Source organism: Lampetra fluviatilis, chromosome 38 (genome assembly GCF_964198595.1).
Source record: "Lampetra fluviatilis chromosome 38, kcLamFluv1.1, whole genome shotgun sequence".
Taxonomy (NCBI): domain Eukaryota; kingdom Metazoa; phylum Chordata; class Hyperoartia; order Petromyzontiformes; family Petromyzontidae; genus Lampetra; species Lampetra fluviatilis.
Genome location: NC_136312.1, coordinates 1094097 through 1112926, shown reverse-complemented (window position 1 = coordinate 1112926; position 18830 = coordinate 1094097). Strand labels below are relative to the sequence as shown.

The 18830-nt window shown below is 54.8% G+C and overlaps 1 protein-coding gene across 1 annotated transcript in view; it reads right to left on the bottom strand.

Annotated features, from left to right (window-relative positions):
• LOC144945543 (plasma membrane calcium-transporting ATPase 2-like) overlaps nucleotides 1-18830 on the bottom strand; it is a 45503-nt gene that overhangs the window by 7939 nt on the left and 18734 nt on the right. Inside the window, 13 exon segments of the mRNA XM_078874000.1 lie at nucleotides 5984-6160; nucleotides 6538-6645; nucleotides 7632-7843; nucleotides 9745-9958; nucleotides 10467-10658; nucleotides 12064-12170; nucleotides 12740-12827; nucleotides 13559-13738; nucleotides 14012-14246; nucleotides 14789-15030; nucleotides 15626-15745; nucleotides 17055-17177; nucleotides 17541-17755. Coding sequence (XP_078730126.1) covers nucleotides 5984-6160; nucleotides 6538-6645; nucleotides 7632-7843; nucleotides 9745-9958; nucleotides 10467-10658; nucleotides 12064-12170; nucleotides 12740-12827; nucleotides 13559-13738; nucleotides 14012-14246; nucleotides 14789-15030; nucleotides 15626-15745; nucleotides 17055-17177; nucleotides 17541-17755 — 2213 coding nt within the window.

The window sequence follows — 18830 nt, the reverse complement described above, 5'->3', positions numbered from 1 at the left end:
CTGACACACACACACACACATTGACTGACACCCACAGACACATCGACCCACACGCACACATGGACTTAGATGCAGGCATTATAATTGTGAAAATAAGTAACCTAATTAAAAATTGTAGTTGTCTACACACGCACACCACGCACACACATTGACATAGTGACTGTGGTGGTACCTGCTAGCACTACAGTAGTACATACTGACTGTATATATATCGAATCTATAGCACAAAGTAGTAAGCAGACAAAGTGCCGTGGTGAGGCCTAGTCCCGTGCAGAGCCTCCGGCCTCGCCTAGATTTCCCAGCCCGCCGAGGTGTGACCTTGGCAGGCTGGGGGCTGGGCCGCTCGCCCCGGCCACGCGACAATAATGGCATGTAAGCGCTATAATAATTATATGTAGGGGCTCTATAGTAGTTTCAGGACGCATTGGGGTATCATTGGGGTGGAGTGGGGAGAAGAGGACATCGCACAGTGAAGAATGTACGTGTTTCGTGTGTTTTTGCTGCATGTGTAAGGTAAATGAAAATTAGTGCCGATCGTGTGTGCGTTGCTAGGGGCAACCCATGTGAGCAGTGCAAAGTGTAATTATATAAATGCTTATAAGACTAATGCGTGCGACTTACGGCCTATAGAAATGCATATAATACAAAAGTGTGCGACTTACCTTGGGCGATGGTGCGTGTAGATTGCTAGGGGTAAGCGAGTGGGCATTGTGCGCAAGTGCAGCTGGCTGCGTTGTCACCCAGCGCGCGGCGAAGGGAAGTAAATAAATAACAGATAAACTAAATAATTAAATAATACAAAATAAAAAACGCTAATTTTACTAATTTAAAGGTGAGGGACGTGAAAAAGGAATAACCTATTCCCACCGCGTGGCTTAGGGCGTGCTGGCTGGCAAAAAATCTTCAACTTGAACCCCACCGCTCGAGAGCCAAATCCCTGGCAAGCGCGCGTGCGCAGAGACTGTATAAAAAATATGTGGGTGTTTGATGATTGAGTTGAAGGTGGAGAGGGTAACCAGCCCCCCGGCTCCTGTGAGTGTGTGTGAGAGTGGAGACGTGTGTGAGGGTGGGCCGTGTGTGAGAGGGAGACGTGATTTTTTTTTTAGATCGCTGTTGTTGTTGAGAACGCTGTTGTCCTGTGTGTGGTGGGGAGCGCGCGTGGTGCGCGTGGTGTGTGTGTCACCCAGCGGTGTCGACGGCGTAGGTGATGGGTGTGTGTACGTGTGGTGGGTGTGTGTACGTGTGGTGAGTATGTGTACGTGTGGTGAGTGTGTGTACGTGTGGTGAATGTGTGTACGCGTGGTGAGTGTGTGTGCGTGTGGTGAGTGTGTGTGCACACACGCGGCTCAGGGGCGCCGGGCTGAGCGCGGGGACCACCACCACAACCACGGCCACCGCCGCAGCAGCACTAACCACAACCACCTACACCACCACAACAACAACAACGACCGCAGCCACCCACACCAACAACAACCACCCAAACCACGTCGGGACCTGCGTCGAGGCCTGCTTTGAGGCCTACTTCGAGGAGGCCTACTTCGAGGAGGCCTATTTCGAGGAGGCCTATTTCGAGGAGGCCTACGTGTGGGCCTACGTCGAGGCCTACGTGGAGGCCTACATGGAGGGGGGGCGAGAAGCCGTACATGTGCGACGAGTGCGGCAAGACATTACTCGCGCTCGGCCTACCTGTACGTTTTCACGTGTGTGTTTAACTGTTGTGGTTCTTTGTTATTTTAAAGATGGCAGTTCTGCTGTGTATTTTACTTCTGTCCCTCCCGGCCATATCTAGTGCCAAACACAACTCCACCACTGGCAGCCCTCGTTATTTCGAGTCCATAGTTGATGCTCCATTTGCCACTACACCTGCTAGTGAAACAGCTTATAGCCACTTCTACACTCCATCATTGTATCCTTTTAAACCCTATCTCTGTCCTATTACTTCACCAGCACTCCTTCCTAACTTCATTCTACTCTTAAAAATGTCACCATACGTAAACAGCTGCTATTCGTCCAAGGTTCGTCGCTCGCCAATCCATTCACAGAAAATACTTGTGCAAACTATTAATTCTACTTTTCTTATTTCTGGGAGGTATTGAGCTTCACCCTGGCCCAAATGTAAAGAACTCATTTAATTCTGTAGATTTTTCTGGCAGAAAAGGTGTTGGTGTTCTACACGTCAACATCAGAGGGCTTGTGATTAAATTAAGTCAACTAAAACTAGAAGTGGCAAATCTGGACCCGGACATTTTCTGCCTTACAGAAACATTTCTCACTCCGGCCGTCAATGACTTGCAGATTACGATTGACAACTACAACCTTTTTCGACTTGACCGAGGGCCTAAAGGAGGTGGAATTGCTATATATGTTCGTAGTACTATTGCATGTTCACCAGCTCATTCCTTGTTAAAGAAATATTGCTTTGAAGGTCTGGCTCTCAGAATCACTCTCCCTAAAAATCAACAGATATTGGTAGTGTGCTGCTATAGACCGCCTAGTGGTAAGAATGTTGAAGCTGGGAACGCACTGAGGGAGCTTCTTGTGGGCCTTCCTAAAGGTGAAATCATATTAATGGGTGATCTCAATTGGAATTGGCTAAACCCGCCGGCCGTGGCCACAAATTTTACAGATGAATTTAACCTGTTTCAATTAATAAATGTCCCCACAAGACCCAACCTAAAAAACCCGGGACAGTCATCTCTGCTTGACGTCCTATTAACAAATGCCCCTCACAATTTCGCGCTGACTGGTGTTCTGGGTAATAACCTTAGTGATCACTCCTTCATATTTGGGGTGAGATCATCAGCCAGACCCAAAGCCCCCCCTAAATTGGTTGAGAAGCACTCCATGAGACACTTCAGCATTCAGGCATTTACTAATGATGTGCTTCACTCGGATATTGACAAGGTCTGTGATATCCCAAACCTGACTACGGCTTGGGAGACTTTCAGGTACACGTTTCTCCAAATTCTTAACAAACATGCTCCGTTGGTTAGATTTAAAACTAAAGGCAACCGTCCACCATGGTTTGATCCCTTGATTACTAAGCTCATGAAAACTAGGGACAAGGGGCTTGGGCATGTGCTCAGAAAAGTAATTTGGTCCATGACTGGCTAGAATACAGGATTTTAAGGAATAGATGCGTCAAAAAAATACGGCATGCAAAAAATGCATACTTTTCCTCCACTCTCCTGAAATCACATGGAAATGCCAGGATCTTCTAGAAAACAATCAAAAGTATCGAAAAGGCATCTAACACAGATAATCTGCCCGTTGAGCTTAACCGAAATGGGGAATATTTTTCTGAGCCCCAAAAAACAGTTGACAATTTTAACCTTCATTTTTCTGAAGCTGGTGACCTTTTTGATAATGTATTGGGAGTCACCCCTGCGCATGCAAATTCCTACACCCCTGTCCAAACATTAAACGAATTTAGTTTCCAGCCAATCCACGAAAGTAATGTTCTGAAACAACTGTCCTACCTCAAAGGGTCCTCCTCTACCGGAGCAGATAGTATTCGCGTCTTTGCTCTGCTAACTGTTGGTCACCTAATATATAAACCTATAGCCCAAATTTTCAACCTGTCCATCAAAGAAGCATCAATACCTCTAGAATGGAAATATTCATATGTTCGTCCACTTCACAAAGGGGGCCCTAAAGATGATCCAAATAACTACCGACCTATCTCAATTTAGTCCCCGTTGATGAAACTTTTTGAAAAATTATTGAACTACCAAATTAGCAGTTTCCTGTCCGACAACAATCTATTACATCGAAAACAATCTGGGTTCCGAAAAAAATACAGCACCACATCTGCTGCATTAGACTCTCTGAATCACATTTACAGTAGCCTTGATAATAAGCAGTACTGCGCCAGTCTTTTTCTTGACTTGTCCAAAGCCTTTGATACAGTCGACCACAACACCCTGCTTAGTAAACTAAGTTGCCTCCGTTTCTCCAAACACGCAGTAGAATGGTTAAAAAATTACCTCTCTTTTCACACCCAAACTGTACTCACAGATGGTTGGAGGTCAAACAGTGTTAAGATAACAAAAGGGGTTCCACAGGGTTCAATCCTCTGCCCCCTCTTGTTCTCTCTTTATGTCAATGAATTGGGCACTGACCTGGATCATTCCAGGGTAAATCTTTTTGCAGATGACACGATACTGATTACTGCTGGCCGCTCTCCGGATGACGTGATTGCTAAGCTCCAGGGTGATTTCAACAAACTACAACATCAGCTAGTTGCTCTTAAACTAGTCCTGAATACCTCCAAAACCAAGGTGCGATGCTTCTCACCAGGACTAAAGCAGGAAGTTATTTTTCCCCAATTACATTCCTTAAATAATTATCAAATAGAGCAAGTCAAGATCTATAAGTATCTTGGGGTCATTCTTGATTCAAAACTGAAATTTGAAGATCACATTGATTATATTGGTAAAAATACAAAAATAAAAATTGGTTTTCTGTATCGACACAAGCACTGCTTCCCCCCTATGTTCCGTTTGGAATTGATAAAAGTTACCATACTGCCTCTACTTGATTACTGTGACATCGTGTATAAATCAGCCCCAAGTACTGTACTGAAGAAGCTTGACTCAATGTATCACTCGGCCTTAAGATTTGCATTGAACTGCCCATATAGGACTCACCACTGTGATCTCTACATTGGGTCAAACTTAACATCTCTCAATGTTAGACGGCTTGTGCATCAGATCTTATTTATACATGATGTACTTACAAAAAAATCCGCAGATTACCTGCTGGATCTCCTCTCTGTTTCAAAGAACAAACTTGACCTAAGGTCTTCGCTCATTTACCAGCTTCACATTCCCTATTGCCGTACAAATACTGAAGGGCCTTTGCTATTGATGCCCCCAGGGTCTGGAATGCTATTGCCAATAAACTGCAACTTGAATCACTACCTATGAGATCTTCACTCAAAACTGCTCTAGAGGAGTTGTACACACCTAGCTGCCACTGCAATTTAGTGGCCTAAAATACAATGTTTCGCTCCGGATGATCGCTGCAAAGTATGATCTGTGTTTTGATTTAGTGTGCGGATCTTAAAGGTGCATTGAAAAATGTTGATACTCAGACTGATGCTCCTACTGTTATGGAGTGACTCATGCAGCCAGCTATGGCTGCAGAGTTTGGTAGTACATGTTGTTTACGTCGTTTATTGTGAAAATTCGGTCACAGTTCCTATGACCACTGTTTCATTGCTTTTATGGCTTTATTTTGGCGATTTTCGAAAAGTTTTTTGGTTTGGCCATGTTTGTTTGTTGTAGTACAGAGTTAGAATGATGGCATTAATCTAAGTTGTCTTGTGGTTGTTGTTGTTGTTTGACTTGCATCCCACTGGGATTTTTGCACATTTTTGTGTACGGTGCTTTTTCTGCAATATTTTACTGTCTTTTCTTGGATTTTCTGTTTGCACTCAGTCACATATTCACTTTAAGATGTTTTTTGTTCGTGTTTTTGTTTTTGTTTGTTACGGTTGCACCCGATTCAAGAGCCGAATGGCTCACAGGGCTATACCTAATAAATGAACTTGAACCCAGAGCCCCCATTGGCCACCGTGGCGGCTGTGAGCGCCATGTGGGGAACAGCTGATTGGTATCACCCCCCCACCCCCTAACGTCATTGCTCACAGCCACGGCACCACCAAGGAGGTGGTGGTTGTGTTTGTATCCAAGTGACCGCACTTGGATAGAACCGTGATAATTGCACCTCCGATTAGTACAGTTGGCTACGTATGGTGCGAAAGAAGTTAAACATACATACATGTACACACACGTATACACGTGTACAGACACGCAAGTATATACACGTGTATACACATGTATACACATGCAAGTGAACACACACACGTATACACACACGCGTGTGTACACCAGTACATACTAGCATACACGCGTACACACACACACGCGTAAGCGTACGCACGTACGCAGGTGCACACATGCACACACCCACGCAGCACCTGAGTCTGGATGCGGTTGAGGCCACGGAACCAGAGGATCTGTCCGCGCCGCAGCTCGCGCTCCGCGTGGTCGATCTCCTCCTCATCCTCCTCGCCCGGCCGCTGCTCCTCCTCCGTGGAGCCCTTACCAGCCTCACGCAGGAACTTGAGGCGGTGAGACGGGACCGACGCGATCAGCTGTACCGCCACGGGGGAGATGCACAGAGTGGACTACATGGGTGGGGAGTAGTGGTGGAGAGGGTAGTAGAGAGGAATTGGAGGACCGAGGGGGAGGGGATGAGGGAGATATGGGGAGATATTGGGAGGCACGGGAAGTCATGGGGAGACGCTCGGGGAAACGCACGAGGAGAGACGCGGTGAGACACGTGGAGAGACACACGGAGAGACACGGGGGAGACACGCGGAGAGACACGCGGAGAGACACGCGGAGAGACACGGAGAGAGACACGCGGGGAGACACACGGAGAGACACGCGGGGAGACACGCGGAGAGACACACGGAGAGACACACGGAGAGACACGGGGAGTCGTGGGGAGGCAGCGTGCAGAGCTCACCTGTCCCCAGAGCAGCTCCCCGAGGCCCAGGAAGACACACCAGAGCCAGTGCTCCAGCGACAGGCCCGTGCAGCTAAACGGCTTCCCCCCAAACTGCACGATCATTATCTGCACAATTGCCACAACCACCAACACAAGTGTTAAAATAACCACAACACACCACCACGCGTGTCACAACCACCGCAACAACCATACCGCCACGAGTGCCACAACCAAACACAATCACAAGAGTGTCGCAACAACCACAACAACCACCACACCACAATGCATACCACAACCACTACAACCACAAGAATGTCACTGCCACCATGACAACCAGACCACCACGCGTGCCACAACAATCACAACCGCACCGCTACACTTGACACCACCACCACGCGTGTGAGTTGGCTCCCCCCCCACACTGGGGGGGGGGGGGGCGGGGGGGGGGCAGCAGCTCGCTCCTCACCCCACCGCCATGGGGCATCCACAGCGGCAGCTGTCCCTGTGTGGCTACGAGGCGACGCTAAACCAAATGAGCTGCTGCGTAGCTCTTGTTCAGAAGCGACCTGGCTATCACAAATTACAGGTGAATGAAGCGCTGGTTTATCATCTTCATCATTATCATCACGGTGACATGTATAGCGGTTAGCCAAATACTCGAAACGCTTGATGTTGATTCTAAATGTGGAGGGAAAAACCAGAGGACCCAGAGAGAAATACACGCGATCACAGGGAGAGAGACGCAAACTCCAAATATACGGCAGCAGGCGTCAGGGTCGGGATCGAACCCACGACCTCCTGCCTACCAGGCGAGGAAGTCGACATCTCCTAGCCACCATGATGATGATGAGAGAGAGAGAAAGATGCAAACTCCAAATATAAAACGGGCATCGTCAGGGTCGGGATCGAACCCACGACCTCCTGCCTACCAGGCGAGGAAGTCAACATCTCCTAGCGTGGCGCCCCCGCAGCGTTAACCGGGGCCGGGCCCTTCCACCAGCCGAACTTTTGGAAGGGTGGAGACGGGAGGAGGGGGGTACCCCGACACTCCCCCCCGGGCCCACCCCCTCCCCGACCCCCCCCCCCCCAACCCCCCTCCAGGGGGCGTCTACCTGCAGGATGAATGTCCCCATCACGATGGAGCAGAAGATGGGGTTGCGGAAGACTCCGTGGAAGACGTTGCGCTCGCCGTGGATCTTGCGCGCGTTGATTTCGTTGAAGAGCTGCATCATGACGAAGGTGTTGAACACCACGGTGTAGTGCTCCGAGGGCGGCGCGTGCAGCGGGGCGTTGCGCCCGTTGTCCACGTCCATTATCAACTCACCTGGGGGGCACGCGGGGGGGGGGGGAGGTTGCCACGGGGGACGAGTGACGGTCGTGGACCCTCGCGTGGCCAGAAGTCGCTCCGTCTGCTCTGTTGCTACCACACTCTGCCCCCCCCCCCCCCACACTCTGCCCCTCCCCCCCCACACTCTGCCCCCCCCCCCCCCACACTCTGCCCCCCCCCACACTCTAACCCCCCCCACACTCTGCCCCCCCCCCACACTCTGCCCCCCCCCCCACACTCTGCCCCCCCCCACTCTCACCCCCCCCACACTCTGCCCCCCCCCCACACTCTGCCCCCCCCCCCACACTCACCCCCCCCCCAGACTCTGCCCCCCCCACTCTCTCACCCCCCCCCACACTCTGCCCCCCCCCACTCTGCCCCCCCCCACTCTGCCCCCCCCCCACTCTGCCCCCCCCCACTCTCATCCCCCCCCACTCTCACCCCCCCCCCACACTCTGCCCCCCCCCCCCACTCTCGCCCCACTCTCTCCCCCCCAACCCACTCTCTCCCCCCAACCCACTCTCTCCCCCCCAACCCACTCTCTCCCCCCAACCCACTCTCTCCCCCCAACCCACTCTCTCCCCCCCAATCCACTCTCTCCCCCCAACCCACTCTCACCCCCCCCACACTCTGCCCCCCCCCCCCACTCTCACCCCCCCCAAACTCTGCCCCCCCCCCCCACACTCTGCCCCCCCCTCACTCTCACCCCCCCCACACTCTGCCCCCCCCCCCTCACTCTCACCCCCCCCCCCCCACTCTCTCCCCCCAACCCACTCTCTCCCCCAACCCACTACTCTACTAGTACTACTATCACTAGTACTACTACCGATGCTACTACTGCCGCTACTTCTACTACGATTGTCGCTACTACTACCGCTCCTACTACCGCTACTACTACTGCCGCGACTACTACTGCTACCATTGCCGCTACTACTACTGCCGCTACTACTACCGCTCCTACTACTGCTACTATTGCCGCTACTACTACGACCGCCACTTCTACTCCGACCGCCACTACTACTACTGCCGCTACTACTACTAGCGCTACCACCATTACTACGACCGCTGCTACTATTGCTACAACTACCCGCCTCTACTACTACCACCACTACTACTGCCGACACTACTACTACTACTGCTACTGTCACTACTACGACTAATATTACTACTACTGCCAATACAGCTACCACTACGACTGCCACTATTACTACTATTGCTGCTACCACCGTTACTGCTACTGCTGCTACTGCTACTACAGCGACTACTACCACCGCTACTACTACTATCGCTACGACTACAACTGCTTCTACCACCGCTACAACTACAACTGCTACTACCACTGCTACTACAACTGCTACTACCACCGCTACTACTACTACTACAACCGCGACTACTACCACTGCTACTACCGCTACTACAACTGCTACTACCGCTACTACTACCGCTACGACTATCACTGCTACTACAACTACCGCAACTACTACTACCACTGCTACAACAACTACTGCAACTACTACTACCACTGCTACATCTACTACTACCACTGCTACATCTACTACTGCAACTACTACTACAACCGCTACTACTACTACTGCTACTACCGCTACTACTACCACTGCTACTACTACTACCACTGCTACAACAACTACTGCAACTACTACTACCACTGGTACAACTACTACTGCAACTACTACTACAACCGCTACTACTACCGCTGCTACTACCGCTACTACTACCACTGCTACAACTGCTACTACCGCGACTACTACCGCTACTACTACCACCGCTACTACCGCTACTACTACCACTGCTACTACAACTACTGCAACTACTACCACTGCTAAAACTACTACTACCTCTACTATCGCCGCCGCTCTCTCCAGGCCTGGCCGCCTCACCGGCAAAGAGCAGCGTGAAGATGACGGTGAGCTGGTAAACGGCGTGGCCCAGGATGTTCTTCATCATGGTGCGCGAGATGAGCGGCTTGTTGCGGCCGTACGGCCGGCGCAGGAGCAGCGCCTCGGTGGGCGGCTCCGTGGCGAGCGCTAACGATGCCAGCGTGTCCATGATGAGGTTCACCCACAGCATCTGCACCGCCTTTAGCGGGGAGTCCTGGGCACGCACACCGGGACGGTGGGGGGGAGAGGGGCAGTGGGCAGAGAGCAGAGAGGGGGGTACAAGTTGCAGCAGCAGCGGTATTAGCAGCAGAAGTAGTATCTGTAGCAGCAGAAGTAGTAGTATCTGTAGCAGCAGTAGTAGTAGTCTCTGTAGCAGCAGAAGTAGTGGTATCTGTAGCAGCAGGAGTAGTGGTATCTGTAGCAGTAGCAGCAGTGGTATCTGTAGCAGTAGTAGTCTCTGTAGCAGGAGTAGCAGTAGTCTCTGTAGCAGCAGCAGCAGTGGTATCTGTAGCAGAAGCAGCAGTAGTAGTAGTCCCTGTAGCAGGAGTTGTCGTGGTATCTGTAGCAGTCACAGCAGTAGTAGTAGTATCTGTAGTAGTAGTAGTCGTGGTATCTGCAGCAGCAGTAGGAGTCTGTAGCAGCCGCAACAGTGGTCTCTGTAGCAGCAGTAGCAGCAGTTGTCGTGAGTGCAGCATGGAGCCCCCCCCCCCCCCCGCCCCCACCTGCGTGATGCAGGCCCCGGTGAAGGCGACGATGACGGCCACCACGTTGACCGTGAGCTGGAACTGCAGGAACTTGGAGATGCTGTCGTAGACGTTGCGCCCCCACATCACCGCCTTCACGATGGAGCTGAAGTTGTCGTCCGTCAGGATGATGTCCGACGCCTCCTTGGCCACATCCGTGCCCGCGATGCCCTGCGGAGTGGGCGGGCCGGCGAGTGGGTGAGAACGAACAAGTGAGTGGATGAGTGGGTCAGTAGGCGAGCGAGTGGGTGAGCGAGTGGATGCGTGAGTGAGTGAGTGAGTGGGCGAGCAGGTGAATGGATGAGAGGGAGCAAGTGAGTGGGTGGGTGGGCGAGTGAGTGGGTGAGTGAGTGGATGAGCGAGTGAGTGAGTGAGTGGGTGGGTAAGAGCGCGAGCGAGTGGGTGATTGAGTGGGCGATTGCGTGAATGATTGAGCAAGCGAGTGAGTTGGTAGACAGACATGTGAGTGAGAGAAAGGGAGAGTGAGGTTGTTTATAAATGAGGGAGTGAGCATGGTACGTGATTCATTGGGTAAATGGGTGAATGAGTCAGTGGATGAGTGAGTAGGCTATTGAGTGGGTGATTGAGTGAGTGTGTGCGTGAGTGAGTGAGTGCATGAGCAAGTGAGCGAGTTTGTATACAGACATGTGAGTGAGCAAGTTAATGAGTGGGTGAATGTGTAATAAAGGACTCTTCAGACGGTGTAGGTCTCCGTTGTCCTTTATTCGGGTTCTTGTCTCTCTCGCCCCTGCGGCGTCCTCACTCAGACCCGCACCTCCTCCACCGTGCACTCTGCAACCACACCGCTGCTCCGCTCCGCAGCCACACCGCTGCCCTGCTTTGCAGCCACACCGCTGCTCCGCTCTGCAGCCACACTGCTGCTCTTTGTGCCCCGCACACTCTGCTAGCTCTTCACACCCGGCTAGCTTCCCACACTCCACTAGCTCTCCTCCCCTAGCTCGACTCCACTAACTCTATCCCACTAGCTCTGCTGTGCCCCACGTACACCACTGGCCGACAATGCCGTGGCCTCCCACCACGTGGCAAATGGCGCCACCCTCTCGCCACTGCCCAGCGTGGCCTCCCCCTATTTCCACTCCTTCCCAACTCCCAGATCGCTTCCGGTTCTCCCCCTAAATCCTCTCTCTCACGTGACCCTGACTCCTCCTTCTCCTCACGTGACCCAGACTCCGCCCCCTCTTTCCTTGCTCGTATTACAAATGAGTGAGTGGATCAATGGGCGGTGCGGTGTTTGTGTGGTGGTGGTGCCGTGTGGGTAAGCGGGGTGGGGTATGGTGTGGGTGTGCGGTGTGGGTGTGCAGGGGTGGGTGTGGTGTGGGTGTGGTGTGCGGTTGTGCGGTATGGGTGTGTAAGTGTGTGTGTACGGCAAGTTGGCACAGTAGGGGGCACAGGTGGTGCATCGGCCAATCATCTCAGTCAGTCGACCCATTGCATCTGGGTCTGCCCCGTGACCTCCTGCCAGCGGGCGTGGTGACGTCACTGCCACTTAGTTGCGAATGGCGGTTGTCGTTGTTGTGTATCTGTGTGTATGTATGTGCGTGTGTGCAGTGGTCACCATGGCGAAGCCGACGTCGGCCTTCTTGAGTGCGGGGCCGTCGTTGGTGCCATCCCCGGTCACCGCCACCACCTGGCGCTGCTCCCCGGTCTGGCTGTCGATGATCCCTGTCGCCACGGCAACCGCACCACCACAACCGGTGCCAACACAACCGCATCAGCGCTACACACAGCGTGAGTATAACGGACAGCTGTGTGTGTGAGTCTGTGTGTGTAGCTGTGTGGGGAGCGGTAGTGTAGCGGTTAGCGCGCTGCGCTATGAACCTGGCGACCCGGGTTCGATTCCCGCTCACGGCTAACACCAGTGACGATTATCTGAACCGGTCCTGGGCCTCCCCTAGGTCGACTCAGCCTTAAATGAGTACCTGGTGCGGTGTGTAAACATCGCCACTGGGAAGACAAAGGCGGTCGGGCGTGGTGCTGGCCACCCACCCCCTCGTGTACCGTTCTGGCCTTCATAGGTGCTCGCTAACAGCACTTGCCCCTACAGTCTGTTAAGGCTATACGGGGGATCTTTATCTTTGTAGCTGTGTGTGTGTGTAGCTGTGTGTGTGTGTAGCTGTGTGTGTGAGTCTGTGTGTGTATCTGTGTGTGTAGCTGTGTGTGTGTAGCTGTGTGTCGCCGCGTGTGTGTAGCCGTGTGTGTGTAGCCGTGTGTGTGTGTGTGTAGCTGCGTACCCTTGACGAGTGTGTGTTTGTCCGTGGGCGAGGACCGCGCCAGAACGCGCAACTTGGGCCACACCTTGTCCAAGCGCTCCTGCTCAATCTGAGACACAAAGACAAAGATCCCCCGTATGGACTTCACAGTCTGTTGGGGCACCCCACACCCTCACGCTCACAGCAGCCGCCATTCGATTATGCTAGGAGCACCTTGAGGCCACATGAAGTGTCGAAGGCTCGCTGGCAGGAGGTCACGGGGCAGACCCAGGTGCTATGGGTTAACCGACTGAGATGACTGACCGATGCACCACCAGTGCCCCCTACTGTGCCAACTTGCCGCATCTTAGCCACCAGGCGCTCCGCTCGTTGTTGCGAGCGCCACACCTCCGCTCTCCATTGTTGCTAGAGGGCGACTGCCTCCAACTACCCGATAGCGTCCTTCATGAGCCTCCTCCTCCTACACAGAGGCCGATCTTGACACTGCTGGTACCGGTCATCGGCAAGTCCACTCAAAACCACATCCTCCTGTACCACATCAGCTCCATCTCTTCTCTAGGCTGTGTCACGCTTGTTTAGCCCCCTCTATCCAGCCAAACAATAGCTACTTGGCATCAACTCGCCTGACTGGGCATGTGGGCTCCGTGACCCAGCCAACGCAGCCTGGTCTGCTGGAGGAGCTCACCGATGGGACAGTGTCCAGATCTTTCAAGGATCTGTGAGCTCCTCACACAATCCGGCCTGCTCGTCATACACCACCCCCAGCACCCCAGCGAGCTCCTGTCTCCCCCCCCCGCCCGCCCTTCAGCCTTACCCCCCACCCCCCGCCTCCCCGCCCACCTCCCCGCGTTCGTTGCGGATTCGCCGGTTGAAGTCCTTGCCCTCGATACACAGGAAGTCTTCGCCGGGCGCCAAGATGCCGCACTTGATGGCGATGGCGCGCGCCGTGTTGATGTTGTCGCCTGTCACCATGCGCACCGTGATGCCCGCACGCTGGCACATCCGGATCGCGTCCGGCACCTGGCACGGGACGGAGGGGGCGGGTGGGGCGGTGGATCGGTAAGCGGGTCAGCGGGTGGGTGGGCGAGCGAGACTTAGTGGGTGGGCAGGTGGGTGTGCGAGTGGTCGGGTGGGTAGGCGAGAGGGTGGATGGGCGAGCGGATGGGCGGGCGAGCGGGCGGGCGTGCGGGCGAGCGGGTGGAGCGGGCGAGCGGGCGGTAGGGTGTGTGGGGATGGTCGACAATGGGCGGGTCGCGGAGAGGTGGGGGTTGCGGCAGCTTCTGCGGCAGTCACCTCCGGGCGCACGGGGTCCTCGATGCCGACGACGGCCACGCAGGTGAGCTCGCAGACGATGGACGCCTCGTCTTCCCAGCTGGGCTCGGTACCCTGCGGGAAGTCACGGAGCGCCAGGCAGATGGTGCGCAGGCCGTCGTTGGCCATGGGCTCGATGACGCGGCGAGCCATCTCCTCACGCTCGCGCGCCTTGAACGGGCCCGGGGAGCCACTCGCGTCCAGGATCTGCGTGCACCTAGCCGGGCACCGCCGCCGAGAGGAAACGGGGGAGAGTGGTTAGGTGAAGGTGGAGGCGATGGTGATGGGAGCGTGATGATGGCAATCTGCGTGCATCTAGCCGAGCACCGGTACCGGCCCGCGGCCTGTTAGGAACCGGGCCGCACGGCAGGAGGCGAGCGCCGAGTCCGAGCGTGGCCCCTGCCCCCTCTATTGTTTCATTATTCACCACTTCCGTCCGGGCCTCCTTCCCGCACTGCGCACTTGTCTCCGTCACCGTTTTGGTGAGCCCACAAGCTGCTAACCCCGAGCCAAAATGAGTAAAAAGCAAACGTCGCTGGAGAGCTTCTTTGAAAAGTGGGAAAGACCCAATGATGACCCCCCACCCGGGTCCATGAAAAAAATGTCTTCCACGAAACCGGTCCCTGGTGCCAAAAATGTTTGGGAACCACTGTATTAGACACTGATGGAGAAGGCGTGGGTGATGGTGGGGGTGTGTGGAGGAGGTGTGAAGAGCAGCAGCAGGAGGAGGAGCAGGAGCAGGAGGAGGTGAGGGCTCACTTCTTGAGGAGGATCTCGGAAGCCCCCTTGCTGTAGAGACGGTATCCCCCTTCGGGCGTGCGCAGGACGGTGCTCATGGACTTGCGCGCCGAGTTGAAGGTGTAGACCTTGAAGAGGTGCTCCTCCGTCACCTCGTCCCGCACCGCCTGGTAGTCTCGCTTCAGCTCCAGCAGCAGCCCCAGCAGCGAGCACTCCGTCTTGTTCCCCACCTGCCGCGGCAGCCCCCCCTCGCGCTCGGGGGGCTGAGGGGGGAGAGGGATTTGGGGGAGAGTGAAGGAGGGGAGATTGGATGGAGGGAGTCGAAGCGATGGAAAAATGGGTGGGTGTTGTCACACAGAGTGAGTGAGGGAGTGAGTGAGGCATGGAGTGAGTGAACAAGTGAGCGAGTGAGGGATGGAGTGAGTGACGGAGTGAGGGAGTAACTGAGTGCGTGAGGGAGTAATGTCGGGAGAGAGTGATGTCGGGAGGGAGTGATGTCAGGAGGGAGCGAGTGAATGTGGGAGTGAGTGAATGTGGGAGTGAGTGAGTGAGTGAGGGAGTAACTGAGTGAGTGAGAGAGTGATGTCGGGAGGGAGTGATGTCGGGAGGGAGTGAGTGAGTGAGGGAGTGAGCGAGCGAGGGAGTGAGTGAGTAGGTGAGGCATGGAGTGAGTGAGCAAGTGAGCGAGTGAGGGATGGAGTGAGTAACTGAGTGAGTGAGGGAGTGATGTCGGGAGTGAGTGAGTGAGAAATGGAGTGAGTGAGCAAGTGAGCGAGCGAGTGAATGCGTGAGGGAGTGAGTGCATGAGTGAGGGATGTGGAGGTGGAGTGAGCGAGTGAGGGGCAGCAGCAGCAGCACCAGGATCTTGGTGGTGTAGGCCGAGTTGACGGCCACGCCGGTGGTCAGCGTGTCCAGCGTGGACGCCGCCACCTCCTCCGCAGCGGGGATCTTCTTGTGGTGCTTGCCCCCAATAAACAGCTGCACGCACGTACAGACACGTACACACACACAAGCACGCACAGACACGTACACACACACACAAGCATGCCCACACGTACGAGATATGGCGCAGTTGTGGAGAGAGTGGAGAAGCTTCGGTACCTGGGCAATGTGCTTATGACCAGCTCCGGTTTGGCAGCCAAGGTCTCACTCTGAATCAGTCGAGCGGCATTATTTGTTAATCGGCTGCATAACGCTGCTATGTGGAAGCTGCCTGGTCTGTCGTTCCGCACAAAGTTTCGTGTCTTCTCGGTCACAGTCATGCCCCTCCCTTCTCTATGCGTGCAAAACGTGGTACCCCCTAAAGCAGGGGTCGGCAACCAAAATAACAAAAAGAGCCATTTCTTTCCAATTCGGTACAAAATTCAGTATTTCAAGAGCCGCAATGCATCTATGTACATACGTACATATCGTCAAGAAGCAGCCCGTAAAGAGCCGCATGCGGCTCCGGAGCCGTAGGTTGCCGACCCCTGCCCTAAAGGGACATCTGCGCTGGTTTGAAACCTTCAGACTGGTCTACCTATGATCCATCCTAGGTTTAACCAAATTGGATTGTGTGAGGAGCTTACAGCTCCATCAGTAAGCTACCCTGGTAGACGATGCTGTGTTGGCTGGGTCATGTAGCCCGCATGCCCAAGCAGCTTCTGTTTGGCTGGATAGAGGGAGCTAAATGGGCACGGCATGATCTAGAGAAGAGATGGAGTGATGCGGTACAGGAGGATGTGGAGCTGAGTGGACTTGCCGATGGCTGGTACCAGTGGTGTAAAGATTGGCCTCTATGGAGGAGGCTCGTGAAGGACGCTACTGGGCAGTTGAAGGCAGTCGACCTCCAGCAACAGCGGAGGGCAAAGGAGCGACGTTCACAACAACGAGCGGAGCGCAGGCTGGATAAAATGCAGTTGCCACAGTAGGGGGCACCGCTGGTGCATTTGCCAGTCATCTCAGTCAGTCAACCCATGGCACCTCGGTCTGTCCCGTGACCTTCTGCCAGTGAGCTTTCGACACGTCACATAGCCTCAGCCTGGCGCAAGCGCCGTAGCGACGTCACCATCACTTCATGGCGGTCGTTGTTATTGGTGAGCATAGTGGTCAGCGAGGCTCGCCTGCATGGCCATCCTACGATTAGTGGTGAGTGTGGTGGTGGTGAGCGTGGTGGTAAGCGTGGTGGTGAGCGTGGTGGTGGTGGTGAGCGTGGTGGTAGTGGTGAGCGTGGTGGTGGTGGTGAGCATGGTGGTGGTGAGTGTGGTGGTGACGAGCTTGGTGGTGAACGAGGTGGTTAGCGGCTGACCTGCACGGCCGTCATGCGGTTGGTGGTGAGCGTCCCCGTCTTGTCAGAGCAAATGGCCGTGGCGTTGCCCATCGTCTCGCACGCGTCCAGGTGCCGCACCAGGTTGTTGTCCTTCATCATTTTCTGTCGTTACAGCAACGCGGAGGAGGAGCAGCAGCGCAACCGGGACGGTCGTCACGGCGATGCGCAAAGAACGGCCCACTCATACCTTCCCCTCACATCCTCCCACAATACACCTCACCGCTAGAGCAGCCCTCCCTCTCCCACAATGCACCTCACCGCTAGAGCAGCCCTCCCTCTCCCACATTGCACCTCACCGCTAGCACAGCCACCCCCCTCTCTGTCTCCCACAATACACCTCAACGCGTACGGCACCCCGTCTCCCACCACACACCTCAATGCCGCCCCCTCTCCGTCTCCCACAATGCACCTTACCACGAGCGCCAAACCCCCCCCCCCAATATTTTGCGGGTTCCCACAATGCACCTTGACGGAGTAGGCAAGGGCAATGGTGACGGCAAGGGGCAGCCCCTCGGGCACGGCCACGACGAGCACGGTGACGCCGATGATGAAGAACTTGACGAAGTACTGCACGTAGACCGGCGTGCACTCGGCCAGCCAGGGCAGGCCCTGCACCCAGAAGGTGTCGATCACGAAGTAGAGCACCAGGATCACCACGGTGATGGCCGACATCACCAGACCTGCGTGCGGTGGTGGGGGTCGGTGGTGGGGGGTCGGGGGGTTACGTGGCGGTGGGGAGCGGTTCACGACGCAGCCGTCGCACAGCCCCCGGCAAGTCACCCGTGGCTCCAACGCACCGCTCACTGTGGCGGGCATCTCCCCCTACTCCCCTCTCTCCCCCCCCCCATCTCCCCCCTCTCCCCAACCCCTCTCCTCAACCCCTCTCCCCAACCCCTCTCCCCAACCCCTCTCCCCCCCGCCTCCCTCCAACTCCCCCCATCTCCCGCCCATCTTCCTCCATCTCCACCAGTCTCTCTCCACGTCTCCTTGTCTCTCCCCCCGGCCGATCTGCACCGCGAGCTTGGTGAGCTTCCCCTGCAGCACCGACTTCTCTCCATCGCCCCTACCCCCTCCCCCCATCTCTCCCTGTCTCTCTACATCTCCCCCCATCTCTCACAGTATCTCACAGTCTCTTCCAGTATCTCACAATCTCTCCTGGTCTCTCTACATCTCCCCCCATCTCCCCCATCTCTCACAGTCTCTCACAGTCTCTTCCAGTATCTCACAATCTCTCCTGGTCTCTCTACATCTCCCCCCATCTCCCCATCTCTCAGTCTCTCACAGTCTCTCACAGTCTCTCACAGTATCTCACAATCTCTCCTGGTCTCTCTACATCTCCCCCCATCTCTCACAGTCTCTCACAGTATCTCACAATCTCTCCTGGTCTCTCTACATCTCCCCCCATCCCCCCCATCTCTCACAGTCTCTCACAGTCTCTCACAGTCTCTCACAATCTCTCCTGGTCTCTCTACATCTCCCCCCATCTCCCCCCATCTCTCACAGTCTTTCACAGTCTCCTCCAGTATCTCACAATCTCTCCTGGTCTCTCTACATCTCCCCCCATATCCCCCCATCTCTCACAGTCTCTCACAATCTCTCCTGGTCTCTCTACATCTCCCCCCCCATCTCCCCCCATCTCTCACAGTCTCTTCCAGTATCTCACAATCTCTCCTGGTCTCTCTACATCTCCCCCCATCTCCCCCCATCTCTCACAGTATCTCACAATCTCTCCTGGTCTCTCTACATCTCCCCCAT